General features: G+C 56.1%; 1 protein-coding gene across 1 annotated transcript; it reads left to right on the top strand.

Moving 5' to 3' along the window:
• The first annotated feature begins 900 nt into the window (after window positions 1–900).
• Window positions 901–24,758, top strand: CSF2RB (colony stimulating factor 2 receptor subunit beta). The gene is made up of 14 exons (XM_049626273.1): window positions 901–1,007; window positions 7,458–7,701; window positions 8,873–8,996; window positions 11,297–11,490; window positions 14,744–14,895; window positions 14,978–15,146; window positions 15,718–15,853; window positions 16,030–16,187; window positions 17,320–17,459; window positions 18,455–18,617; window positions 19,703–19,793; window positions 19,998–20,055; window positions 20,950–21,053; window positions 21,652–24,758. Exons 2-14 carry the CDS (start codon window positions 7,626–7,628, stop codon window positions 22,754–22,756), a joined length of 2,670 nt encoding a protein of 889 aa, XP_049482230.1. The 5' UTR covers window positions 901–1,007; window positions 7,458–7,625; the 3' UTR covers window positions 22,757–24,758.
• The last annotated feature ends 2,669 nt before the right edge of the window (window positions 24,759–27,427 follow it).

Below are 27,427 nucleotides of genomic sequence, written 5' to 3' on the forward strand. Positions count from 1 at the left end.
GGCGTCCTGCCCTCTCTCTCGGCCCCGCTCCCCCCGCTCTCTCTCTCTCAAATAAACAAACTAAAATCTCACACTTTGTTGCGGGTTTTTTGCCCCAGTTTTTCACAACGTCGCACAAAAATGTTATTCGTCGTAGCTACTGAGTGTTTGGGTGCTCCTTAAAATTTTGCGCCCGGGGACGTGCCTCGCTCACTGAGCCTTTGCCCCAACGCTGCTGTGCTCAGGGTTGTTCGTCCGTTTAGCCCACGTACAGTCGCCAAGACCCTCCTCTGTGCCCCGGGGGCACCTGCTGGGCGACGGGGAGAGAAATGCGGGCCACACGTAGGATTGTAAGGGGGGGGGGCGGGGAAAGACCGCCCTGCGCACTGAGGACTGCGGGACAGGATGGGGAGGTGCAAAACAGGTCACCAGGGGAATCAAAACAATACGGGCTAACCCTCGGGGGTTGTCTGCAGCACCTCATTTGGTTATCTCCACAGCCCTTGAGTGTTTGTAGATGCTCACGGGGGAGTAACCGGGTTGGGGGGGGGGGCGGTCCCGAGACCCGGCAAGGTCACACACCAGTAACTCGCATAAAGTTACACTCTGAGCAGGAGTACAGGTGGGAGCCGGCCCAGCTCCGTCTGGCTCTGGGCTGTCCCCTGCCCTGGTTATTGCAGCCACCACCCCCCCCCCGCCTCCCCCGGGGGGCGGCACGAAGCCACTGGTCGCTGAGCTGACCGAGGACGCGCAGGTGTGTCCAGGGGGGGCGCTGCTGGCACAGGGAACAGCATTGACAAAGTCAGCAAGGCCCAGAGGAAACAAAAAATCGGTATCTCGGTGTCCACAGTTCTAAGAAGCTGGGCAATGTTGTGAGGAGTCACTTGTGCAGACACAGGCCTGGCCGGTGTCGCTTCCTCTTTCTGCTTCTGTTTCCTAACGACGACGTCAGCATAAATAGGAAGCGTGACAGGCTCCCTGTCGCCTGGACACTCCAGCAGAAGGCTTTGCCGTCCCACCAAGAAGAGGTACGGGCTGGCTTTCAGGGGCGGGGTGGGGAGCGGTGGGGGAGGCCCAGGCTGTGGACAGAGAACGGGGAGAGGTGGGGGGGGGGGGGGGGGCGGGCGGGGGGTGGACCGGGGCGGGGGGGGGGGGGGTCAGGGCTTGGTCTCTTGGGAAGATTGGCCAGGCTCCTCGGGCAGCCGGGGGGTGAGCAGACAGCCAGCGGTGCCTGCTTCCTTGAGCGTTGTGCGAACAGGGCGAGGGCCTCCCTTTCGGGATCCAGCCGTCCTGGCAGGGAGGACTCCCGGGGAGGCGGCGGTCACACACCCACCTGCGTGGCGTCCCTCTTGGCTTTGCCGCTAAAGTGTCGCCGAGGTGTTAGTGGCAGTGAACCGGTTTCTGCCTCCTTGTCTCTGGAGCGGGAAGAACACATCAATAGTCCCTGGCATCCTGGTTTCATATATATTTTTTTAATGTTTATTTATTTTTGAGAGAGAGTGAGTGAGCAGGGGAGGGGCCGAGAGAGAGGGAGACCCAGAATCCGAAGCAGGCTCCAGGCTCCGGGCTGTCGGCCCAGACCCCGACGCGGGGCTTGAACCCGCCAACCGCAAGATCGTGACCTGAGCCGAAGCCGGACGCTTAGCCAACGGAGCCACCCAGGCGCCCCTCTGCCGTCCTGGTTTAGAAAAGGAGAGCTGGAGAGTGAGGGCGTGTGTGCGTTTCCATGGGTGTCCGTGGGGATGCAGGGGTGCAGAGAGACTGGGAGGCGAGGGGGGAACCTGGAACTTTGTCATGCTCCGGCCCAGAGCTTGGCGTGGCTTTGGAAGCTCCCTTTGGAAGATGAGAAAAGGCTCGGTCTCTCTCGAAGAATGTGTTTTCCCCCCTCGAAGAATGTGGTTTTACTCTCAACACCCCACCCTGAGCCTCCGTTGCTCAGTTGGGTTCAGGCACAGGTGTGGGTGTTCCGCACCCAAGTCTGTGAGCTGGTGGGGGATGGGGGGGGGGTTGCGTCTAAGGGGGTATCTACCTCAGGATGTGTGCAGGTGCGTGCACTTGCCCTGTGGATGGGAGCGCGAGGGCTTCCAAGGTCCCCACCGGGGTGGCAGCCTGTGCGGCCCCGCCAGACGGGTCCCAGCGACAAGTTGCAAATGTACAGTTTTGAGTCTTACGGATCCTGCTGCAATTTTGTATCACCGGGTCCTGATTTTCTCTACCTCTCGCCTTTCGTGCTTCCTAATAGTTTTATAACGAGTGAAACCTTTCCCGTTAGCTCTCGGCCCCTCCTTTTTTTCATTTGCCAGTTTCACTCATGTCGTGTGATACGCACCAAATACTACAGAATAGTCCCTCACTTGTTTAATAAGCGTGTTTCGTACTAAGCAAATACGTGGCTCTCTGCTTTATCAGCCGTTAGAATGATCCGGAATTGTGTAGCGTAAGAGACAAAGGGCCAGCTATCCCTATCTCCCGGCCTCACATCCTACTCTATACCATATGTGTCCTTCCAAATCATTTTCTAAGTGTGATGCAAGTATATAGCTTTCCTTTGTACATAAACAGGAGTATAAGCAGACGTATTGCTTGGGGCGCCCACGTGGCTCAGTCGGTGAAGCGTCCCACTTTGGCTCGGGTCGTGATCTCGCGGTCTGTGGGTTCGAGCGTCGGGCTCCGTGCTGACAGCTCGGAGCCTGGAGCCTGCTTCGGATTCTGGGTCTCCCTCTCTCTCTGCCCCTCCCGTCTCGTGCTCTGTCTCTCTCAAAAATAAACATTTAAAAATTAAATATATACATATACATATATATATACACATATTGTTCTATGACTTATATTTTCACCTAATATTACATTTGGGACATTCCACAATAACACATATCAATTTAAGTCGTTTATTAGCCCTACAAAATAAGGCAGCATGTATTAGTAGGGGCCACACCACAAGTTACCCAATCCCATACTGATAGACATTTCGTTGTTTTTTGTTGGGGTTTTTCTTCCCCCCATTTTTTCCACACCTGTGGAGGTGTTTCTGTGGCCCAGATGCCTAGAAAAATTACTGAGCAGGAGATTGTGCATCCAAAAATGTAATAAATATTGTCAGATCATCCTCAAAGCAGCTGAATTAACATACACCCCACAGGGGTGTATAAAAGGCTCATTTCTCTTTAGGAAAATGATCAGTCTTTAGACTGTATCCGGGGCGCCTGGGTGGCTCAGTCGGTTGAGCACCAACTTCAGCTCAGGTCATGAACTCACGGTTTGTGAGTTGGAGCCCCGCATCGGGCTCTGTGCTGATGGCTCAGAGCCTGGAGCCTGCTTTGGATTCTGTGTCTCCCTCTCTTTCTGCCCCTCCCCTGCTCATGGTCTGTCTCTCTCTGTCTCAAAAATAAATTAAAAAAAAAAAACATTAAAAAAAAATTTAGAAACTGTGTCCAATGGATGGAGGAAAATTATCTGATTCTTGCTTGGAGTTTTCCTTTCCCTGATTATGGGTGAAGTTACTCCTCTTCCATATGTTCATTGGCCACCTGGGCTCCTTTTATGATACATATAGGAATGTTTTGTCCATATCCCGGGTTTTTTGTCTTTTACATATTTACTGTAGGAGTAGCTCATTTATTAAGCACACTAACAATTTATTTGCATAACGTTTAAATTATGTTTCCAGATCATCACTTGTCCTTTTTCTTTACCATGTGGAAGATACTTTCATACAAAAGCATGTTAATTGCCTTCCAAGTTCAATTTGGGTTTGGTGTCTTGTTAACCTGAGGTTAAGGAAGTACCTGTAATGCTTTTTATCATTTTAGTTTTGACTTTTAGAACTTTAACCCACTCAGAATTTGGAGGGGTAGGCAATTTGTAAAGTAATTATCTAGCTTTAAAAAATTATCAGCTAATTGTCTCAACATCGTAATTATGAGCATGTGGCCCATCCTTTCCTCTGTGATTAGAAATGCCGCGATTTCTTCCCAAATTCCTATTTGGTTGTTTTCCTTATTGTTTTCTAGTCCATCTGTCTGCGATCATACTCCTCGCCATTTTTCTGGCTAATAGAACCCGTCTCTCACGTTCGGCTTGTTATAATCTAGAACCAGTTTCAAGCCTGTTAAAACCCCTTTTGGAGTTTTGACTGAGATTGCGTTGAATTTAGAGATTATCTGGGGGAGATGGCAGTAGTGGGTGGCCTTCCCCTGCTTGTGCCCTTGACGGGGACAACATGCACATTCTCCTTCGACGCTGACGTCACTACAGACTGGTAGTAGATGCCCAGAAACACCAGCGTTCCCTTCAACGCCTCATTTGTCGAGGTTCACCTGTCAGTGTGTTTAATTGGGAATGGCTTTTGTGTTACTGAATATTGAGAAGCATCTGTCAGGATAAGCTGATCCTTCTTTCCCCCTTTAATCTGTTGGTCTGTTTCTTTTAATCATGAAGAGATTGCTTCATGGCTCTTTGTCTGTTTCTGGAATAATCCCCAGGTGGCCATGATACATTCTTCTTCTAGAAGTCTTTGTCACATTGCCCTATGACATTCTTTTTGTCTGGAATGAATTTATGGTTTGCTTTGTTTGTTTGTTTGTTTTTTCATTTCCAGTTTTTATTCCTACCAGTAAATTTCTTCATGAGTTTGGGAATTTTGGTGTGCATGTTTGTTTCGAGTAAAAAGGTGTTTGGTTTTTCTCTTCTCTTTTTTCCCCTCTTCCTCCTTCTCCCTTCCCTCTCCCTGTCCACCTTTTGCTCTTGTGCTTACCCCTCACTCTTAGTGGCTTTTAACCCTTACCTTTTTAACACATGTACATAATGTGTATTTTCCATCAACATTTGGGCGTAATTAACACACTTCTGTGCCTCCAAAACAAGACACGAACCCTAACAAGCTTTCAGTTCTCCTCCGCTTTCTGCCCCTCACCTCACAGCCAGCTCCCACCTTCCAACCATCTGCATTGTTTTGACATAATTAACTCACTTTCACTTTATAAGTAACAATTCTTCTCTACTTAGTATAAGTCTTATTTGGTTTCTTTTCTCATCACTGATTCTCGTATTATATGCTATCTTCCTTGAACTCTTTTTTTTCCCCCTGAAATATATCCCAGAGCCTATTGTGTTTCTTAGAAAAGATCTGAAAATTTTCTTTGTCTTTACTCCATTTCCAAATGTTGCGTTTTTCTGTCCATGAGCATCAAAGGAAGCTTGACTTTTAACGATTCTAGGTTTAAACATATTTTCCCTCAGTATTCTCAAGACATCGCTATCTACTTAGAGTTCAAGGTCACTTGTAAGAAAATCTGGCCAACCTGACCCTTGTTCCACTGAAAATAATGTTTGTTTCCTACTGGAACCTTTTGGGAGTATTCTTTTATTCTTGGATGACCGAGAATTTACCAGCACGTGACTGAGTATGGCACTGTTAAAAATTAAGTTTGTCCTTCCCTTTAGCGGACCGTTGTCTCCTTTAAGCCCTGTGAAGTTTTCTTCTATTTCCATTTGTATCTTTTTGGTCGTATGGAAAATCTTTAAACAACAGTGGCTTAACAATATGGAGGTTTATCTTTGTCCTCACATAAAAGATGTCCGGAGGCAGGCGCTCCCAGGCCGGTGTGGTTGCTCCAGAGTGACAAGAAGGACCCAGGCTTCCCTCTTTCTGTTGTATATGGTTCCATCCTCAAGGTAACCTCACGGTCCAAAATGGCTTCTGGAGCTCCAGCCATCACTTCCAAGTTGTGGGCTGGAAGAAGGAAGAAATGGGCCCCTCCTCCCCTGGCCAACTCCCTTTAAGAAGCCTTTTTTTGGAAGGCACACCCGATGCTTCCGCTCACTTCTCCTTGGACAACTTAGTGACATGACCACACCTAGCAACAGAAGAGTGTAGGAAATAAAACCTTTTATTCTGTGTAGCTCCAAAGCCCCGCTGAAGCCTGAGCTTCTGTGACCAAGGGAACAGGGGGCAGTGCACACACCGTCTGCCACTTGCTTTGCAACCTTAATACGATTTAACGTCTTACATTGAAATGTTTAATGACCCCCATATTTGGGTGTGGTGTGGGACAGCGATTTAGGTGGACACGTTTTACAGTGTTATTCATTGTCTCTTAGCCCTTGTTTTTTTTTTAATTATTATTATCTATCCCTTCACGTTGATTCACGACTCCTCCTTCCTCACGTAGGACGTTCTTGGGCAGGATAGAATTGCCTGCAGGACGTCCATTGACGTGTTGTGTATGTGTGCAACACGCTTACTTATCAGATCTTTACAATAAATTTTGCTACTGGGGAGAGCCTCCTTATTGCTAAACAATCTCAGTAACTGTCCTCAGAGCGATTTTTTTTTTTTTCCTGAGGTCCTACAAAAAGCCATGTTGGTAAATTTTGTTTGGAATTGTGTTAAACCTATAACTTATCTTAGGAGGAATCGCTCTCTTAGCACACGTAGTATTCTACGTGTGGTGAGACCCAAATAAAAGCTCTGGAAGTTTAGGCTAGTCCCAGGTAGGCAAACACATAGACTCAAGCCCTTACCGCAGGGCATGGCCTCCAGCTACAGAAGCTGAAGGGGATGAATACGTCCCCCCCCCGCCCCCCTCCCCCACCAGCTCCAAGCAAGCCTGCTCGTCTTTCTGGAGCCTTTATCCGACTAACCTATGAACATCACCGCATTGGGTTCTTCTCGCGTGAGATACGTGTATTTGTGCCCACATTACCGACGCAGAGAACAAGGTTCAGGGAGCACTGGTGGGTCAGCACAGGCCGCTGGCGGGGGGAGAAGCAGAGCCTGGGCTGAAGGTCAGGTCTGCTGAGCCCAGAGCCGTGCTTTTCCCAGTAAGAAAGTTGCTGCTTCGTGTGTGTGCACATGTGCCTCTTGAGTGAAATTTCAGACAATCTTAGAGGGAGAAAAGGAACCACTGTCCCCTGTTCTGCTCTCCTGGGTACTTCCCAGGGCCAGACAGAATGAAAAGAGGAAATCCCCGGCCTTCTGCAGAGAAAAGGGAACAGGCATTCTGAGGGTGGTGTGGGAGGGTTGACAGTAAACGGAGTGTGTGTGCGCGCAGTGTAAGTGAGCGTGTGCTGTGATCACGCCCAGGGGAGGACACTGTGGCCCCCACACCCTGCCACCCCTCTAAAGCGGATCGGGTCAGAGGCCGGCAGGGAGCTCAGAACAAGTCAGATACCAGGCCTCCCTGTGAGGTTTTTCCATCGCCAGGGGACTGCATAGGAGCTTCTGATGCACGACCTAGGGGTGGGGGCGGGGGTGGGAAAAATCTCACTTCTTCAGAAGCCACTAAATGTATCTCCCTCCAAGTCACGCCCCAGGCACTGAGGCTAAGGGGAAAGGACTGTCCTGGGTGCCAGGCTGAGGTGGCAGGGGGCGCCAGAGGCCGTGCGTCACTCCCGGCTTCACCCTGCAACGTGGGTCAAGTCCAGGGAGTGCAGGACGGAAGGGGGTCACTCACTCTCAGCTGATCTCTCTTCCGCAGGCAGAGTCCCTTCGCAGGCGAGAGGGCTCACAGGAGCCGGGGACATGGGTCTGGCCTGGCCTCCAGCTGAGCAAGCATACACGACTCCGGGTCACTGAGGACCCCAGCCCCTGCCCAGACCCAGGCCCACCTGAGCCAGCCACCCGTTCGTCCAGAGCTGACCCAGAGATGGTGCTGACCCGGGGGCTCCTCCCTGTTGCCTTGCTGGCTCTGTTCTGGGGGCCCGGCGTGGCGGGGGCCCAAGGTGAGCTCCGTTGCTGCCTCCCCTTCCCTGTGACCCTCCTCACAGCTGGCCCTTGGGCAAGGCCACGCCCACATGTGCCCAGAAAGCCCCAGACCCCTCCCGCCCTCCCTCATTCTCCCCCTCCCTATCCTCTCTGGAGCCCCGCGCCGCCTCCTGGATTCTCCCTCTTCTCCAGCCTCCTGAACAGCCATCTCTGCTCGTGTGGCTTCTCTGCCCACCTTCTCAGTGTGGCATCCCAGGCGTCTCCCCTCCGGGCCGGTCGTTCCAGCCTTAATTCCGACCCCCCAGATACTCTGTGCCTCGGATGGCTTTGACCGGTCCCCTCCTCGGTGCCTTTCTTCCTGGGGCCCCTCAGACTGGCGGTCTCTCCCTGCTTCGACCCCAGCACCCTCCTCCTGCTCGGAAGCCCCTGCTGGGATGTTCCTCTGGCTCTTAAGGCGCACGAACCCCCGCTCCCCACGGGCTCCCAGAGAGCATGGCTTCTCTGATAACCCCGAGAACCACATTGTCTCTTCCCACCATCAGGCCCTGCAGCTGACCAAGAGACCAGGACAGGGAGGTCCTAGAGGGCTCTGCCATGCTGCCACTCTTCCCAGGCTGTCCCAAAAGGGGTCCAGGGGCCGGGCCCATGCCCGATGCAAGCATCCCTCCTGGGGTGGGAGAGAGACCTTGCGCCAGGAGCAAGGGCACAGCAGGGGCTCAGGAAATGTGCTGTGACCCTACGAGAATATTGTGTTTCTAAATTTGTTTTTTACATTTATTTTTGAGAGACAGAGCCTGAGCAGGGGAGGGGCCGAGAGAGAGGGAGACCCAGAATCCGAAACTGGCTCCAGGCTCCAGGCTGTTGACCCAGAGCCCGACGCGGGTCTCGGACCCGCAGACCGCAAGATCATGACCTGAGCCGAAGTTGGATGCTTCACCGACTGAGCCACCCAGGCGCCCCTAGAATGTTGTGTTTCTACCCAGGCAGCGGGGCCCATGGCTAGGGCCCTCACACCCGCAGAACCCCCGTCCTCCCCGCGCTGCCCAGGGTCCCTAGGGAGCTCTGTCTAGCAGCCAGGGGCCCCTACAGGACTCTGGACCCCTCCCTAGCTCTCAGCACTCCAGAGGGGATGGGGGGGGGTGACAAGGGACATCCAGATGTGACCCCCTTTCTGCCTCTCCCTGGCAGAGACCGTCCCACTGCAGACCCTACAGTGTTATAATGACTACCACAGCCACATCACCTGCAGGTGGGCAGACACTCAGGATGCCCAGAAGTTCATCAACCTGACTCTCTTCCGGAGGCTGAATGAGTAAGTGCCACCAGGGCTCAGGGGTCAGAGGGCCCACAGGGAGGCTGCTGAGTGGGGCTGTGCCCCAGTGGGGGCTGGCCAGAGGGCAGGGACGGGGAGGCCCCTGCCCAGGAGCTCCTGCCCCATTAGGCAGCCAGCCAGGTCCGGGTGCTGATGGCCGGCGTCGGGGGTTTGGAGGGGGGGAAGAGTCTCCTACGTGAACATCGCTGTGGACGACAGAGGTGGTGATACTCGTCCTCCATCACGGTTTAACAGAGTCGCCCTGCAAAGGTCAGTTTTAGATTATCTTCGCTGCGAGGTGGGCAGGGCAGGCGTGTGACGCCCAGTTCACAGGTGAGCCAACCGAGGCCGCGGTGGCACGGTCCACGGGGCAGCTGTGGGGCCGAATGGGAGCCGGGGCCCTGCGGCCTCCGGAGTGTGGGTTTTCTCCGTTGCCCTCGCATGGTCTCCGGGGGGACGTGCCATTTGGGAAGATTCCGCACCGCGTTCTGGGGTCTGGTGACGGTCTGACCCACCATTCTGGGGATGATTAAATGGCCATCACCCAGACGCCAGCAAGGGCTGAAGCCCTGGGGTGCCTCCTGACCCCCACCTCCTCCGGTGGAGCCCACCCTCTGCTTCCCCTTGGAGGCCACCCTCCCCCAAAGAGTTGGCTAGACCCGCAGCGTCCAAGGTCTTTCCGGTTATTCTGAACCTGGAATGACTGGCCCCACCGGGCCACCCAGACCGCTCGGGCCCGAGGCAACCAAGCCCTCCCTGCTGTTAAACCCAATGCTCGGTCTCAGCCTCCTCCCTCCTTGACCGTGGGCGGCACCTGACACACACCGGCCCCACGGACCGTGGTGAAAGCACCTGTCTCTCCTGGCCGCCACAACCCCCCCCCCCCTCCGCTTCCTCCCCGGCTCGCCTTCTCTGTCTCCCTGTTCGCTCCCTTGTTTCATCTCTAACTTGAAGGGTGAGATGACCTGGGGTTCCTCCTTGGATCTCCGCTCTTTCATACCTGACCCAGTGGCAGAGACCCAGCCCCAGGCTGCATGCTGGTGACTCTCACGTGCTCTCCAGCCCCGCGCCCCCCCTCCCCCAGATCCAGGCCTACAGGTGCACTTGCCCCCCCCCCACGTGGCCTGTAGACGAAGGTGTCTTCCACCCCCAGCGATTTAAACCAAATTCCGCTCACCCCACCCCCCACCTCCCGCTTCACTGAATGGGAGCTCCCAGAGGCTCCTGCTGACCAGCTGGGAGATTCGTTGTTGTCTTCCCTCCTTTAGCACCTTCCCTTCCCCATCGGCGCCTCTAATCCGTCAGCAAATGCTGCAGACTCGATCTTCGAACAGGACGCGAATCTGGCCGAGGCTAACACCACCACCCTGGTGCGAACTACGGCCCGTCACTTGGCTATTTCAGGAGCCTCCTATCTGGTCTCTCAGCTTCCGAGACTACCGCCCCCATCCACCCCTATCTATCCACGGCCCAGCGGCCAGAGGAGGCCTTTGGGTCACGACATGTCACCCCTCTGCTCATAACTCAATTATCTCCACGCTCAGCGACATCCAAATTCTTCGGTTTCCTTTTAAGCGCCGTGTCACCTTGCTCTACTGGTCTCCCTCACCTCCCACCCTCACAGATGCCACTCCATGAACTCTGGGTGACCGCCTAATCCTACAACACTGCAGGGGCGCCTGGGTGGCTCGGTCGGTTAAGCTTGCGACTTCGGCTCAGGTCACGATCTCACGGTTTGTGGGTTCGAGCCCCGCATCGGGCTCTGTGCTGACAGTTCGGAGCCTGGAGCCTGCTTCCGATTCTGTGTCTCCTCTTCTCTCTGCCCCTCCCCCACTTGTGCTGTCTCTGTCTCTCAAAAATAAATAAAAATGTAAAAAAAATTTTTTTTTAATCATACAACACTCCAAGCCCGTGCCCGCCCCAGGGCCTTTGCACCAGCTGTTCCCTTTACCTGAACTCACCTTTTCCCCCAGAATTTGCGTGGCTCCCTCCCTGACTTCCTTCAAGTCTCTGCCCAAAAGTCGCCTTTGCCATGAGGCCTTCCCTGTCTCCCCTGTTTCAGATTGCACCTCCCACCCCACCCCTTCTGGCTTCCGTATCTCCCTGCTGTATCTGTCCGTGTAAAGTTTGCTCCATCTGATATGTGACGTATTTTATCCGGTTCTTCCATGCGTGTCCCCCTCCACCAGGACGGCAGCACCCTGGCCCCGGACAGAGCCTCGCACATGGTGACCGCTCAGGACCTTTGTTGAACGCGTGATGCTTCTTCACTCTGGGCTCACCATGTTCTCTGCTGGCAGGAACCCTCCAGTGCCAGTGTCCTGTGATCTCAGTAATGACACGGGCTTGTCATTGGACCACCCTTGTGCCGGCTGCGTGCCCAGAAGATGTGTCATTCCCTACAAGATTTTTGTCCTCGCCGACAAAGACTACTTCTCATTCCGACCAGACAGGCCTCTGGGCGCCCAGCTCACCGTGACTCTGGACCAGAATGGTAAGTTCTGGGGTTCCCGGATGGCAGTGGTCCCGGGAGGACAGTGGACCCCGGGGGGTGGCGAGACGGCAGAAGGGCCAGGAAGCGAGAGTCTTCAAGGGGGGGAGGGGGTGGCTCTGGTCTCTTGAGAGAGGAGGGTGTGGCCTCCCGACAACCGAGGCATTGGAGCAGGTCCAAGGGGCAGAGCCCCCGGCCGGTGGCACCTCCCTGGGCCCTGACTGCTCTAGCACCCGCCAAGATACTGCCTTCCAGCAGTGAAGGCTGCCCTTCTAGGAGAACCAGCCTCCCTATTCGGGTAGAAACTTCCTAGCTTGAGAACACCCATCACCGATATAGCCTCATCCAACGTCTGCAACGACCCATTTGATAGATGAGGCAGTTAAAGCCCAGAGAGGCCACATGACTTTTCCAAAGCGCCAGCCCTGAGCAGTCAAGCCAGTGATGGATCAGCTCTGCCCAGGGCTTCCTGCCCTGGAGATGGAGGTCATCACCTCCCTGCCCTCCCTGAGTGGCTTCCAGTGAGCGCGGCCCGCGTGTCCACAGCGGCCCCAAAAAGCCAATGGTCCCGGGTGGGTGTCGATGACCTAGCTAGGCTTCGTTCGACTGTGTGTTACCCAGAAACGTAACCAACGCTTCAGCCTCATTAATTCAATTTTTATCTGTGCTCACAATGAACCTACACGAGACATGTTCGAGGGGATCACCTTTTAAAGTTGAAATTGATGCAGTAAGAACCCTACGGATGGCTGGCTTTTAGGAAACACTGCCCAATATTACGTAACCATTACGACGACGTGTGGTGTCGCACACCCCTGTTTTCTTTTTCACCCCATGTCACTGATGTTGAAACCGAGGCTCGGAGAACAGGAACTTGCCCAAGGCCCCTCAGATACACGTGTGTGACTTTAGCATCCGGGGTTCCGAACGCTGGGCAGGCCCCACTGTAGGTGCAAGTGTCACACAGAGAGGGGACTCCCGCCTTCGCTTCCTGCCTGTTCTCATCACGGCAACACAAAGCCATTGCCCGGTGGAGGGGATTGGTTAGGCCACGGCCGATTCATTTGCAACAGTGTCTCTAAACGCGTTTGATGGATGAGAAAGGGCCCCATCCCGGTGGGGCTCAGAGCATGCAGGTTGAGAGGCCAGGAAATACCGGAGGTTGAACCAGAAGTGGGTGCCATGTGCCACATGCTGAGGGGCAGTGGGCAAGGAGCCTGGGGGCCGGGGGGTCAGGACAGGCTTCCCCGGGGCGGGGGGGGGGGGGGAAGGGCGTGGCAGGGGGGGGGGGGGGGGGGGGTGGCAAGAGCTTGGCAGGGAGAGCTGAAGGGTGGGTAAGAGGACAGAGCAGGAAGAACATTCCTAGAGGAAACAGCATGTGCCAAGGCTGGGAGACTGGGGAGGGCAAGGCGGGTTGGGGCAACCGCGAGAAACTGTAGCCCAGAAGCATCACCATCAAAAGGGCCGGACAGCGTGAGGAAGACGGAGAGGGGCAGGTGCAGGCAGGGGCCTGACCTGAGGACGCTGCTGGGCCCTGCAAAGGGGCTTAGGGGCCAACGTCTAGGTGATGGAGAGCCATCGAAGGCGCATGACTTGATCAGATGTGAGGACGCCCGAGGTGGGTGACGCACAGGGTAGACGGCAGGGGGCAGGAGGGGGCAGGAGGCTGGGGCCCGGGATGCAACCTGAGGCGCTCGTCCCACGGAGAAATGACGAGCATTCTACTGGAACGCGGCCAGGGCATGGGAGCGGGCGGCAGGGGGGCATACAAATCATACTTAGGACACACGTGCCCTTCACTCGTTCATCTGCTCCCTCACTGAGCACCCACATCCACCAGCACAGCAGTGAACAAGCCGGTCAGTGTCCCCGCCCCTGTGAAGCATATGGCCTGGTCACAGGGAAGGTGATATGCTGGACACGGGGACAACTTAGAAACGGGGAGGGGAGTGTGACGTTTGTCTCCTAGAGCCTGTGTTCAGCAGGGAGCTCAGCTCCAGCCCCAAGCCATTTTGGCAATGGATCAGGGAAGCTTCTGGTGCTGAGGAGGGACAGGTGTGTGCGTTGGAGCTGCTCTGAGGCTCCCACGAGTGGAGATCTGGGGTATTTTCCTTCCTCTGTCCGTTTCTCCATCTGTGAAATGAGCTAGTGGTCTACGATCTCTCAGGTTGGAGGAACAGGTTTGCGCTCAGGCTCCCAGTCGTTTCAGTTGGGAGCAGCTTCTAGAGCTCTGTGCTGAAAGGGATTCCCACTCCCCGGGGGGCTCAGGGGCTAGGAGTGCAGTGATTGATTAGTGATGTCTGCTGTGGCTGCGGAGAGGGGGCGCCCTGTATCTGCCACTCGGGGCTTAAGATTTTCTAGAGGCTCCAGCTCGGACATGCTCTCACATGCTACGTCCCGGTCGGACACATTGGATTGTGTTTCAAGGTCATCCCTCAGCATTCAGACACAGAAGCTTCAGGAAGGCAGGAGCCGTGCCATTTGTTAATGACTATGCTCGCCCAACAGACACACGTTTGCTGTTGGTTGACGGAATGCCTTCTTGAAAAGTCTGTGAAGGTTGCCTACATGTATTTATTCGTGGATTCATTCATCCTTCATTCACTTTGTCCCCCAAATTCACTGAACCACTAATCGCAGGCCATGGGGGTAGGGAAGGGTGTGGAGGGCCGAACCCGGCCACCCATAAGCTCCTGATTACTTGGAAAGGCAGAAAAGGAGACACATAAATGCCCCAGGGCTCTAAGGCCTATACAACGGGCTGTGGTGAGACAGGAAGAGGGGCAAGGGATTCTGCCCAAGGGGACGGGGGCATCCAAGAAAGTTCTAGAAAAGGAGACATGTATGCTGGGCTCTGAGAGGAGCAGGATCCTGGGCAGGTGGAAAGAGGAGGAGGATGGACAGCATCGTGGGGAGTAACGTGAGCCACAGCGCCCTCTGCTGGGAAGGGGCCGAACAGGCTGCGAGGTGGGCAGAAGGGACCGGAGGCTCCATTCGGAGGAACTTCACTGGCAGCACCTTTCACGGAGCTTGTGTGATATACACCAGAAATCTGTGCGGCTTTCATTCATGTTCACAGTGAACCCCCACAGTTTGGCAGGTGAAGGGCCTGAGGCCCACAGAGGAAAGGGTTCTTGTCCAAGGCTGCTCAGCGGGTAGGACGGCACTCAGCCTGGGGCCCCAGTCTGCCCACACAAAACATGCCGCCGTATAGTTATCCAGCCCCTTCTGAACACTTGACCGCCCCTTCCTCCAGTGCAGGCCCCTGCACCCGAGGACCTCCAGATCACCGCTGTCGGGGACCGTTTCCTGCTGACCTGGAGGGTGGCCCCTCCGGGTTCCCAGAGCCACTGGCTGTCAAACCTAGAGTACGAGGTGGTCTACAAGAGGCTTCAGGACTCCTGGGAGGTAGGGGCCATGGCCAGCTCTGCCCCAGCCGAGGGACCTGGCCCAGCTGGCACCTGTTCCATTAACCCCTCCCTCCCCGCAGGATGCCCCTACCCTCTACTGCAACTCCTCCCAGGCTGTCCTGGGGCCAGAGCACCTCCTTCCCAGCAGCACCTATGTGGCCCGAGTGCGTGCCCGCCTGGCCCCCAGCTCAGGGCTCTCGGGGCGGCCTAGCCAGTGGAGCCCGGAGGTTCTCTGGCACTCCCAGACAGGTAACAAAGCCAAAATCGGGGCAATGCCCTTCTGAGGGGAGGGCGGCTCATTCAGCTTCCGGACAGAAAGAGTCCAGGGGTCCGTCCTGCGGGATTCCACAGATCTTCTGTAGCCTGTGTTCAAGATCGATACCCAGGGCAGACTCCATCCCTACTGTGGCTCTCCAGACACAAGGGCTGCGTCCCACCCACGGCTGGGCCCCAGCCTCTTCTGCGCACTTTCTGCGCCCACGTTACAGTGATAAGCATCACGGGCGGTGGCCGTGGCATTCCGAGCAGCTGTGAGCACTATGCTGGGTGTGGACATGTCAACATCATCGTGTTGCGTCCCCCCCCCCCCCCACCAACACTGAAACCAGACGCTCTCCCCAGGGTGCACAAGGGGGTAAGAGGGTTCGCAGAATTCACTCTCTGACCTGCGGACACACCGCGGGCAGGTTCAGACTAATGCTAAGCCCTAGTTTTTCTGGTCCCAAAGCCCCATAGTCTCTCTGAGATGAGGCTCACGTAACTTGAGAGCGAAGGAAGGAATGGAGGAGGGGAGGATAAAAGGAAGTGTCTCCCTTCCCAGGGGACAAGGCCCAGCCCCAGAACCTCCAGTGCTTGTTCGATGGGGTCGCCATGCTCAGCTGCTCCTGGGAAGTGTGGTCTGAAGTGGCCAGCTCAGTCTCCTTCACCCTCTTCTACAAGCCCAGCGCCAGTGCAAGGTGAGCATCCTCTCCTCCCTCTCCCCACCCGCCCTTCCCTCCCCTCGTCACCACCTGTTTCCTTCAGACCTCCCCCTGACCCTGAGATGCCCCAGTGGAAGCCATGGCTCATCCCGAGGTTGCCTCCCTCCCGTGGCCCCTGCCTCCCTCGCCCTCACCTGCACCGTGATCCTCAGGGAGGAGGAGTGCTCCCCGGTGCTGAAGGAACAGCTCCCCGGCCTCTTGGTCCAGCACCGATGCCAGATTCCCGTGCCTGACCCCAGGAACCACAGCCAGTACGCCATCTCTGTTCGGGTGAAGGAGGAGGAGAAGTTTATAAAGAGCTCAGACCACAGTGAGTTCACCCCCAGCCTTGCGCGCAGGCCCCCTTGCCACAGTCCTGTCTCATCGCGTAACCCACGCAAACTCAGGACTCCCTGTGGCCCAGTCTTCACGTTGGTCACTGTCCACCAAACGTGGCCCAGCGAGCCAAGTGAACAAAAGTCATTCTAACCTTGACGTTCTCAAGAAGCAAGGACACCGCAATGACAAGGGCAAATAACATGAAGGAAGGTTCCACTGATAGTTCCCAGGAGCACATCTCTAAAGCCTGTTTTCTCCGATTTCTTGAGCTCTGCATTCCTGTCCAACCCCGCAGCTCCTCTGAAGCCCCTTCTGCCAAATGTACCCCCCTAGGCTCTCCCTTTCGTCCCCTGATTGGGTTTTTCGCTCTCCGATTTCCAAAGTCCTCCACGCACTGATATTTTCAGGCTTCAAAATAGTTGAGCTGTGAGTTACTTCTTCAATCGGGGGGCTAGAACATGCGCAAATAAATGGTAGCTCCTTGCGGGTCAATATCCCGGACTCCTCTTATGCAGCAAGAATCCCATGCAAAGGAACCTCCTGCGTTGCTTCCTGAGGACCCAGGCTCTTCCATCCAGACTTCAGTGTGGGGGGGAGGCCACAGCCAATCTGTCTTGCTCACCCAGGTTGGAATCCACCACTCACTCCGGGGATGCCGGGTTGCCACCTTTTCCTCTACCACTCGTTAGCTGCCTGGCCTTGGCAAGTTAATCGTTCCGGGGCTCAGTTTCCCCGTCTGTGAAATGTGACGAGTTAATAGTACCTACCATGTTGGGTTGCTGTTAGAATCAAGTGAGAGATTCACGCAGACTGAGCATGTACGACGATACCTGCGACATAGTTAATTCTGTAGACTAGGACGAATTAATAGTGTTTCTATTTTTACGTAAATGCTGGGCGTAGCCCGTGCTTTGGCTCACCTCCCTACAAAACGAGACTATCTCAGCATCTCCCAAGCGGAGGGCTGCTCGGATCAAAGTGGATAGTGTGGCAAAGTGAGGTGCAAGGACCCCGAGAAGGGGTGGACCGGGAGAGAGAGCGCCTGTGACGAGCATGGGATGAAAAGAACGTTCCATCAGAGGAATGCTAAGAACAGCGTTCCCTAAAGGTTTCCCTCCCTCCAGTCCAGATGGCTCCCCCGACCCTCAATGTGACCAAGAGCAGAGACGGCTACGCCCTGTCCTGGACAACAGAGGAGATGCTTTACAAACACATAGGTCACACCTTCCAGATCCAGTACAAGAAAGACGCAGACTCATGGAAGGTGAGGGCCTATGCCTGGGAAGGGGCCTGGATTGGGGTAGGGGGATGGGAGAAAACACGCAGGGGGGCGCCGACCTGCCAGGGGCCTGGCTCCCAGCAGGTGACCGGTCAGAGGAAGCCGCTGAGACTTCGCGGTCACGGCCCTGTGTGGTCAATTGGTCTTGTCCTATCACTTGGCGGAGGTGCTAAAGTTCACAGGGGTGATGTGACATGGCCCAGATTGACGATGGGACCCTGACTTGCCAAGGGGATGTAGAACGTCGGGACTCGGAGGGCTGAGAGGCAGCTGGGTGAAGGGTTTTCAAAAGTCAGGAGGGGATTCTTCTTCAGAGAAATCTCTGGAACACAGATGTGCAGTTGCTGAGAGCGGAGCTGCTCTGATAAAGCAGGCAGGCCCCGGCCCAGGGTTCGGTCTCTGGCCCCCACCCCCAGACGGCCCCCGGGCTGTGTGTGCAGCACCCGGGCTCCCCGCAGCCCCAGTTGGCAACCTCAGAGCCCGCCCCAGACCTTCAGGTCCGGAAGCGGGGAAACGGAAGCCAGGAGGGGCGCCATCAGCGGTGGAGCTGGGAGTGGGGCCCCGGCTCGCAAACCCCGTCTTGGGGTCCAGTGATGCTGCCCTGCGTTCCTGGGCAGGCCATAACCGGGGTCCAGGCCATCCCCGAGGAGCTCGGGAGTGGGCGGGGCGGTTTAGAGTGAGGGTGGCACACGCTGTGTCCTCAGGATTTCTGGGCCTCGGTGTTGTCCTATGTCGCAGGGGTGCGGCCCCCCGTCCCGTCCAGAGTGCTCTGCCTCTGTGCGCCCTGGGGCAGGGCCCTCCATGGGGGGCAGGGAGGACTCAGATCTGGGGATGCGGCTGCAGCCCAGGCCTGACGGGACAGAAAAGCTGGGGCGCTGAGGTGGGAGGGGCTTGCGGCTGTGCCCCCCCCCCCCCCCCCCCCCCGCACCAGGCAAATAGCCTCAGCCTCAGCAGACCTGCTCACTTGCCTGTGCCCACAGGAGAGCAAGACGGAGACCCTCCAGAACTCCCACGTCATGTCACTGCCACAGCTGGAGCCCTTCACCAGGTACCAGGCGAGAGTGAGGGTCAGGCCCACCCCCAGCGGCTACAACGGGGTCTGGAGCCAGTGGAGTGAGGAGACCTTCTGGGACACGGAGTGGGGTAGGTGTCCCAGCCAACCCCCCTTCCGGGTACAGCCCAGCTGGGCAGAGGACAAGCGTGATGTGAACACAGGGGTGTGACCCCACTCCACCTGAGTGTCCTTTCCTCCCCGTGTCACTAGTCACTGCAAAGCGACACCTATGTGGCAGGTGAGGTCCTGAGAGCAGAGAAGAGGGGTCCTCCCTTGGACTGGAGCTTAGCCCTCTATTGATATGACCCACGGTTTGTTCCATTAGCCTTGGTGACAGCCATCACCTAGTGACCACTCAGCATGCGTTTCCGGTTACCATGGTAGCAAACATCAGGAGCGATGGGCTGGGGCCTGGGATTGGAAGGGTTCGGTCTGATTTCTTAATCTCCCCCATTGCTGCTTCCAATGTCTCTCACCGTTGGCCATAGTGGCCACCAGGAGACAAGTACCAGACTAGGTCCAGGACGTGGTGGCAGAGAGAGGACCGAGGAGGTATTAGCAGCAGGGACCCCAGCCCCAGCCAGCCTTGCAGGGGGGGAGTCGCAGGGAGAGGGCCACAATCAAGCGGAAAGGAGGACTGGACACCACGCCTAAGGGAAGAGACCAAGAAAGTCCTGGAGGGGCCCAGCCTGTGAAGGGCTCAAGGCTGCCGGGCAGGCAGGAAGTTGGGGCTCCCGATGGGCCTTTGTACCTGCTGGTTCCTATACTAGCATGGCCTTCCCCATCTCCGCCTCTCCAAGCCTCCCTGTGCCTCGATGCTCAAGCTTATATGCTGCCTCCTACAGCAAGTCCCCTGTGATTGCCATGGGCTGGAGTCATGGCCCTGCCCCTCACCCCCATAATTCCTTCTGCTACTGGAAAGAATCTAACCCTCTGTGTCCTTCCCAGCACTTGAACATGGGGGTGGGGGAGGTCAGACCAATGCCCTCTTCTTCGCCTATGTCTGGCCTCCCCGCCCCGCCACGCTGCACGCCAAGCCAGTGAGTTTCTGGAGTGCCGCGCCTGCACAGAGCAGGGTCTGGGGGCACTGACCTGGCCTCAGCTCCTCCCCACCTCCTAAGCCTCCAGCTCTGTCCCTCCCCAGATGCTAATGTTCCTTTTTCCTTCCCGGAAGTCCTGCCCACGTGGGTCCTGGCTCTCATCCTGGTGTTCACCACACTGGCCTTGCTCCCTGTCCTGCGCTTCTGTGGCATCTATGGGTACAGGTAAGGGGACTCTATGATGGGGGGGGGTACTCAGGAGCCCAGGGGGTGTCAGGGACCCCACAACTGGCTCCCTCTAGTCCCCGCTCCGCACCCGCTCCCTGGGAAGCCTTGGCCACCTCCCACCTTCTCCCTGGGCCTCAGTTTCCTCTTTGCACGTGAGCATGGGGCCTCTGGCTCACAGTCACCTCCCTGGTGTCTCTCTAGGCTGAACCGGAAGTGGGAGGAGAAAATCCCAAACCCCAGCAAGAGCCACCTGTTCCAGGTAGGAGTGGACCGCGAAGGCGGCCAGGGTGGTAGGGGCGCCTCACTCTTGCAGCCACGTCCCCGTCCCTATGTCTTCCCCGCCTTCCCGTGGCTTTGAGTGTGAAGCAGAGGTGGCCCGGGAAGGTGCTAGAAAGCTCTAAGAGGCAGGCCAGCCCCGGCAGGTTCAGCTCTGCAATCCTCTGGGCACCTGCAGGCTCCCAGGGCTGGCCCAGGGTGCAGGGCTCCCTCGGAGCAGGAGCCAGAGGCGGGAGTCGGGGTGGCCTCGGGGAGGGGCTCAGTCCCGTGGGGGCAGGTGGGCTCACAAGAGGCAGAATGGCTTCCCTGAGGATGGGACAGCAGAGCTGAGCTTTGAAGGAGCCAGGGTGGGGCCAGGTGGGAAAGGCCACCGCAGACAGAAGGCCTGTGGAGGATGGGCACGGGACCCCTCTCATAAAAGGAGCCGAGGGGGGGCAGGCAGTGAGGCTGGCAGCATCCCAGATGCTGAGATGGACGCAAGGCAGGCGGTGGCACATGGGTCACAGGAGCCCTTTGGTCCAGCAGGGCCAGCTTGCCCGGTGGCGGGCGGGGGGGGGGGGACCCTCATGGCTACTGTGGGGGAAAGTAGGGTGTGAGTGTGGAGGCAGTGACACCCCAGATTAGTGAACTTGCAAGAAGAGGGTCCCCATCCTCAGATGCTCGAGGGCCCATGGGAAGTCCCAGCCCCTCTCTGGGCTTCTCCTCCCTGGTGTCAGGGGGCCCTGGCGGGTCCTGACCTTGCTGAGACTCCTTCCGTGTCTGGGGGGCTCGCTGTATCCCCTGTCATGCCCTGGCCTCCTCGCCCCACCCCCACCCCCCACCTTCAGCTTCTCGGGCTCCCACACAGCCACGGCACAAGGGTCCTTTCTCTTTCCAGAACGGGAGTGCCGGGCTCGGGCTCCCAGGCAGCATGGCGGTACTCACCATCAGGAGCCCCTTGCACAAGGGGCCGAGAGGCAGCTACTTCCCTGAGCTGGAGGGGTGAGTGTCTGGGCACGGGGTCCCTAGGATGTGGGAGGGTGGCCCCATTGTGCACACTGGAGGCTCAGAGGAGGTGGCCTCTGGCCTGTGGCTCAGTATAGAGAGATCCGTGGGGGTTGGTGGCTCTAAAGCAAAAGGCATACCCGTCAGACATCCGGAAGACCTTCCTGGTTCCCAGGTTAGGGAGGGCCATACCATGGACTTGACCAGACACGGAAGACCGGAGCAATGACCTCTCCCTGCCCTACTGGCCAAGCAGACCCCACACTGAGGTGCTGATGGCACGGTGGGGGATGAAGGGATGAGGGCATGACTGAGCCCCGGTCCCCGAAGCTGGGTGGATATCAAGGAACCTGGGGTGAGGGGACCACACCTGGCAGGGGAAGAGCTTGAACAAGAACATGGAGGCTGGCGGGCGAGACCCACGAGGGCCACCCGATGTCCTCTCCGGGCCCGCTCCCTGACCTTGCCCTGCTCTGTGCTCTCCCTGAGCTCCGGGTGGGGCCAGACCTCCCCCTGACCCCGGCCCCTAGCCCCAGCATGAGCTGAAGTGGCTGCCCAGGGGACCCCAACGTCCCTGTGCCCATTCTCCCCGCAGGGTGTTTCCCGCAGACTGTAGGCACAGCGAAGTGTCACCTCTCACCACAGAGGACCCGAAAGATGTGCACAAATCACCGTGTGACCCTGACACAGCTTCAGCCACTTCGGACCCGTGCACGGAGCAGCCCCCCAGCCCCCATCCAGGCCCGTCGGCCCCCGCGGGCAGGCCCGAGAGCCGGGTCTCCGGCTTCGACTTCAACGGCCCCTACCTGGGCCTACCCCGCAGCCACTCCCTGCCTGACGTGATGGGCCCTCCGGAGCCCCCACAGAGGGGCGTGAGCCAGAAGCCACAGCCTCCGGGGTCCCTGGAGTACCTGTGTCTGCCCGCGGGAGGACAGGTGCAGCTGGTTCCACTGGCCCAGGTGATGGCACAGGGCCAGGCCAAGGATTTGGAGAGGAACCCCGGCCCGGAGGCTGAAGGGAACCCCTCACCGGAGTCGGGGGCAGGCCTTGCCTCTCCTGTATACAGGCTGATGGTGAGCGGTCAGGGCCCAAAGGACAGGGCCCTCACGGCTCTGCCCACTGGCTCTGGGGACCCTGGGGACGGCGTCACGGCCTCTGGCTACGTCACCACCGCAGACCTGGCACTTCCCTGGCCCCCGGGGCTGCCGTCTGCCTCCAAGGTCCACCCCCTGAACCTGCCCTCAGACCAGAACCACGGCCTCAGTCTTGGACCGGCCCGTAGGCTCTGTAGCGTCCCAGCCCCCACGAAGCCAGAAATCGAGGGCTATGTGGACATCCCTCTGACCCCAGGCCAGTCCCCCAAGTCCTCTCTGGGCAGTCCTGCCCCTCCTGCAGCCAGCAGCCCCATCCTGAGCCCAGGGGAGGCAGCCCCCAGCCCCCCACACCCCGAGGGGCTCCTGGTCCTGCAGCAAGTGGGTGACTACTGCTTCCTGCCTGGCCTGGGACCTGGCCCTCTCTCACCCGCTTCCCCAGGACCGTGTCCTGAGATCGGGGACCACGACCACATGTTCCAGGCCAAGAAGGCCATGCGCCCTGCCATTCCCCAGGTGCCAGCCGTCAGGCATTTCAAAGCCCTAAAACAGCAGGACTACTTGTCGCTGCCCCCCTGGGATGTCAGCAGGCCGGAGGAGGTGTGCTGAGCCACCCCAGATCCCGGGGGGTGGTCCACCTGCCCTCCCGCCACCTCCCGGCCCCTCCCACAGTCCCTTCCGCAAAGCCCAGGAGAAGCTTCCGTGCTGGAACAGATGATCCGGAAGTTAGTCGACCTCCTCCCTTCTCACTTGACCTTCGGCCAAGGAATTCTGCCCCCACTGCTTCCCGATCTCTCTCACAGACACACACACACACACACACACACACACACACACACATTTTTCTGTCCTGTTAACTTAATCTTAAACTCCAGACTGTTAGCGCTCTCTCTATACTCATTCCGTTTGCCCACTTTTTTTTTTCTTACCAGATTTCCTTGCTTTTGCCACTGTCTTCTTTCTCTTTCCACTGACTTATCATTCAAGTGAGCTTGAGGTCCGAGCTAAGCCCATCCTGAGAGGACACGTCTTGGTCAGAGCCTGTTCTGACGTTGACATGTCCGGTTGTGTTAAGGACTTGTGTCTGCAGCCTGGCCCTGGTAGGTGCGAATGCGTTTCCTTCATGGGGAGGGAAGAGACCCCCCCACCCCGTGAGGGTCGTGGGGGAGGGGTGAGGTGGGGAAGAGCAGTGTAGGACCGGCCTGCTTATGGCTGGCACTGCAGCCCCAGGCACTGTGGCAAAATACCAGCGTTGACGACGGTCACACCAAGCCATGGGGCAAGAAAAGAGTTGTTCTGAGCCCGTGGGAGCCCCTGCTGGGCCCACCGCTATGACTGGGGAGGTCGGGACTGCAGGCCCCTGCCTCGGATAGAGGCCACCCGCCCAAGTGAAGAATGTCCCAGCTGCCTGCTGGCCACAGCGGTCTCCCTTCTACACCCGGGCTGGTGGGGCCTGCAGAAATTCAGAAGCAGAGGGGAGTCCTGAACCCACATACACTCTAGAAATGTTGGGAAAAACTGTTCAACAAAGGAAAAAAAGGAAAATGATCAAAGCCTTGTACACTTTGGGGCTTATAGTCAACATGGCCCTCCTGCCCTCCCTCCAGAAAGACCTTACAGCCCCCACCCCCGCTGGCCATGGACGAGGGGCTTTTGATCTATGTCTGGGCCTCCATGGAGGATTATGGCTTCTTAAAAATCTGTGCCTTTCTGATATGCAAAAACAAAAAAAGGCATTAAATCATTTAAATTTGCATTATTTGATAGCTATCAGGTTGCACATGGTTTCGTATTTCTTGGGCACTCCTATTTTGTTTTACGGGGCTAAGCCCACTAAGGACTTTGCTCTGTTGGGTATTCATCCTTTTCTGATTAAGTTTTTAAAACTGTTTACATGCGATCTTTCACGGACGGTGCACATTTTTTCCCCCTAGTTTGTAGTGTGTCTTTTCATTTCATATGTGAGGCCCGTAGACGTACACGATGTCGACTTTTCCGCATTTCGGGTTAGAGTCACTGGCTCCACTTTTGATGTCAAATTTACAAAAGCCTTCGCCACTTCGAAATCACGTTTGTCCTAATTTATATTTTCACCAGTACTTTCTGAGTTTCAAGCTTTTTGCGTCAAATCGTAATGACTTTGGAGTGGATGCGTGCGAAGGGGAGAACTGCCTGTATGTTTGCACCAAACGAGTGGCCTGGGTGTTTTTCCATCGTTTGCTGAAACACCCATTCTTCGCCCATCCAACCGAAATGCTACTTTTATGATCTAGAAAGTGCCTGAGATACTTGGAATGTTCTAGCTTCATAATGTTTTTTAAACAAGCGGCCAACCCGATGTCCTTGTAACCTTTGTTCCCAAATCCCTGTTCATCACAAAAGTGTTTGTGGTCAGGGGGAAAGGAATTCTAAACAGCGTATATAATTCACCAATGGTGAAATTAACAACAAGACTTCAGGATATTCTAACGCGGAATCCTGTGCAACAGATGAATACGGCAGTCAGGCCTACGTGGGTTAGAAAGAAGTCCAAGATGTGAATTTCGAGATGCGCAGATACTGTTAGCTGAAAAAAAAAATTGCAATAAAATGTGTTCGCTGTAAACCAAAACCCTTCGCTCGTGCGTATGTGTTGGAATTGTCAGGGGAGGGGTGCGGTTTGAAACCACAGTTGCATTAACGAGGGTAAATTCTGTGAAACAGAAGGGCCGTGGGTCTTTGAGACACCACGGCGAGTTTGGGGACAGTGTAGACAGACCAGGAATGCAGTGCCAGCAGGGTGGAGGTCCTCGGACAGCCCCGGAGGGAGCTGGGCTCTAAGCCGAGACCTCCTGTCCTCAGAACTGTTGCGAGCCAGCCCGGAGGGGAGAGACCTCCCGGCTACTTATCCTAATAAACTCCATGAGGGGCGCCAGCCTGGCTCAGTGGATGAAGCGTCCGACTCTTCGTTTTGCCTCAGGTCACGATCTCCTGGTTTGTGGGTTTGAGCCCCACATCGGGCTCCGTGCTGACAGCGTGGAGCCTGCTTGGGATTCTCTCTCTCCCTCTCTCCGTGCCCCTCCCCTGCTTTCTCTCTCTCTCTCTTTCTCTCTCTCTCTCTCAAAAATAAATAAATAAACATTAAAAAAAAAAACAAAAAACATTTAAACTCCAGGAAGTGGATTCGGGGTGGAATCCATTTACCGCTCTGGAGTGGGTGACTCTCTAACCCAACTTCATCGCGCTCCCATTTGCCTGGCTGGCTTTCGGTGTCTCTCTCAGTTTCTCTCTGAGAAAGTGCAGTCCTGGTTTCAGTGGGGTTGGTGTCAGGCGGGGAGCTGCCTCATATCAGAACACGCAGCGTCCTTGGTAGAATATGACGTCAGGAAGGGGAACCGGATGGAAAGGGGGGAAAGGATTGAGCGTTTGAACGCTTGGGCGGGACACAGAGATGGAGCAATCCCCATGCACGAAAGCCAACCTGGGGTCTCCTTATAGTCGAGCAGGTGCGTGGAGGTGAGTCCGGGTGGATTCACAGATAATGAGCTCACAGTAGATGCCGAGCCAAAAGAATGATGGTTGGAAACAGGACCCGATGTGTCACAGGAAGGGGCCGTGATCTGTTCGCTGGGCCCCAAGGCTGGAGTGCGAACTTGGGCCGTTGGGTGGCTGCCCTCGCCCCAGGAAGCCCTCACCGGGACCAGAGCCGAGCTTGAGAGCTCCCACCTTGACTGGGCCTCCACCTGGCTGTGTCACCCTGGGGTGCCTCTTGCTGTCTTCAGCCTCACTTTGAAGCCTCCCAGGCTGTAAAATGTGGGGACCAGGTGGCATCTGCCAGTCTGTGCCCTGAGCCTGGCCCCTGCGGGCCTGGGGTTCCCTCCTGCCCTCGCCGCTCTGCTGACGTTCCCCAGAAGCAGAGCCCAGGGTCCTGAGGACCCCCAGGGTCCGAGTCGAGCATTGCCGTGCTAGAACAAGTTTCTGGGATCCAAGAAGAAACTGAAAAGCCATTCACCAGAAGCCAAACCTCACTACAACTTTATTATTATAAATGTGAGTTTCCAAGCTTTAAGTGCTAGGCATTAACAACAGACCCTCAACACTGCTGATGTCAGGTCACTCTGGGTGTCCCCTCTGATGCCCCACGATCCTCAACGCACATTCCTGTTCAACCAGCCGTACGGAGTGACCCCTGACCTTCCGGTGCATGGGAGAACATAGGTCAGGTCAAAGTTCCTGGCAATCTGTTTCCAAAAAGAACTCCGTACTCAGGATTGATGGCTTAGGCTTATCCTGAAAGCCTCATCTGCAACTTCTGGGCCGGCGCCCCGGGGCCGTGGTTTCCGCAAGACTTTTGTTTCAATCTTAGCCTCCAAAGACTCGAAACGACCGACCGACCGAGGAGTAGCATCCTAAGGGATTCGCATCAAGCCTCCTGTGTTGAGAGTGAAAGAATAGAACCAGCTGTGCCTGGAGTCCCTGTAATCCCAGCTCCCCATCCTCCCCGCCCTCTTCTTCCCCTTTACGTCGTCTGCCTCAAAGACACCCGCTCGCGCTGCATTTTGAACTTCACCCTCTGGGAAATTTGGGCATGGCGGAAGTCGGCATTTGGCTTCTAAGTTGCTCTCCCAAGATGTGAGCAAATCTCCAACAGGTTCTTTGCTTGAAGGATCTGTGGCCTAAAAGGAATTCAAAAATGAAACCGCATCCTCCAAAGAGATTCTGTCCTGTGTGAGGAATGCTAATACTCTCGAATTTCTACAGAGATTAGAATTGTAATAGGACGAAATCTCTATTTTCCGCCTTTTTCTGTTATTTAAATCTAATAAGCTCTGTCTGTAATAGTCCTCCTGAAATTATCAAGCAAACACGCTGTCTTTTCTTTTTTAACTTTTTAAAATGTTTTTATTTATTTTTGAGACAGAGAGAGAGCGTGAGCAGGGGAGGGGCAGAGAGAGAGGGAGACACAGAATCCGAAGCGGGCTCCAGGCTCCGAGCTGTCAGCACAGAGCCCGACGCGGGGCTCGAACTCACCGACCACGAGATCATGACCCGAGCCGAAGTCGGACGCTTCACCGACTGAGCCACCCACGCGCCCCAAACACGCTGTCTTAACACTTGTACAAACCATCAGTCTATGTCCCTTTTTAACTTGTAAAGCTCTTAGTTGCGATTTTCTTTGTAAAATTAATAGCTTTCACAATCATTAATTAGTGCGGCGTTTTGCTCTCAAAATAATAAATACGTATTTATACTTCAACGGACGGATTCAGTTCCAGCATGAGAAGTGCGTAAGGAAATACG

The sequence above is a fragment of the Panthera uncia genome, chromosome B4 (assembly GCF_023721935.1).
Source record: "Panthera uncia isolate 11264 chromosome B4, Puncia_PCG_1.0, whole genome shotgun sequence".
Classification (NCBI taxonomy): Eukaryota; Metazoa; Chordata; class Mammalia; order Carnivora; family Felidae; genus Panthera; species Panthera uncia.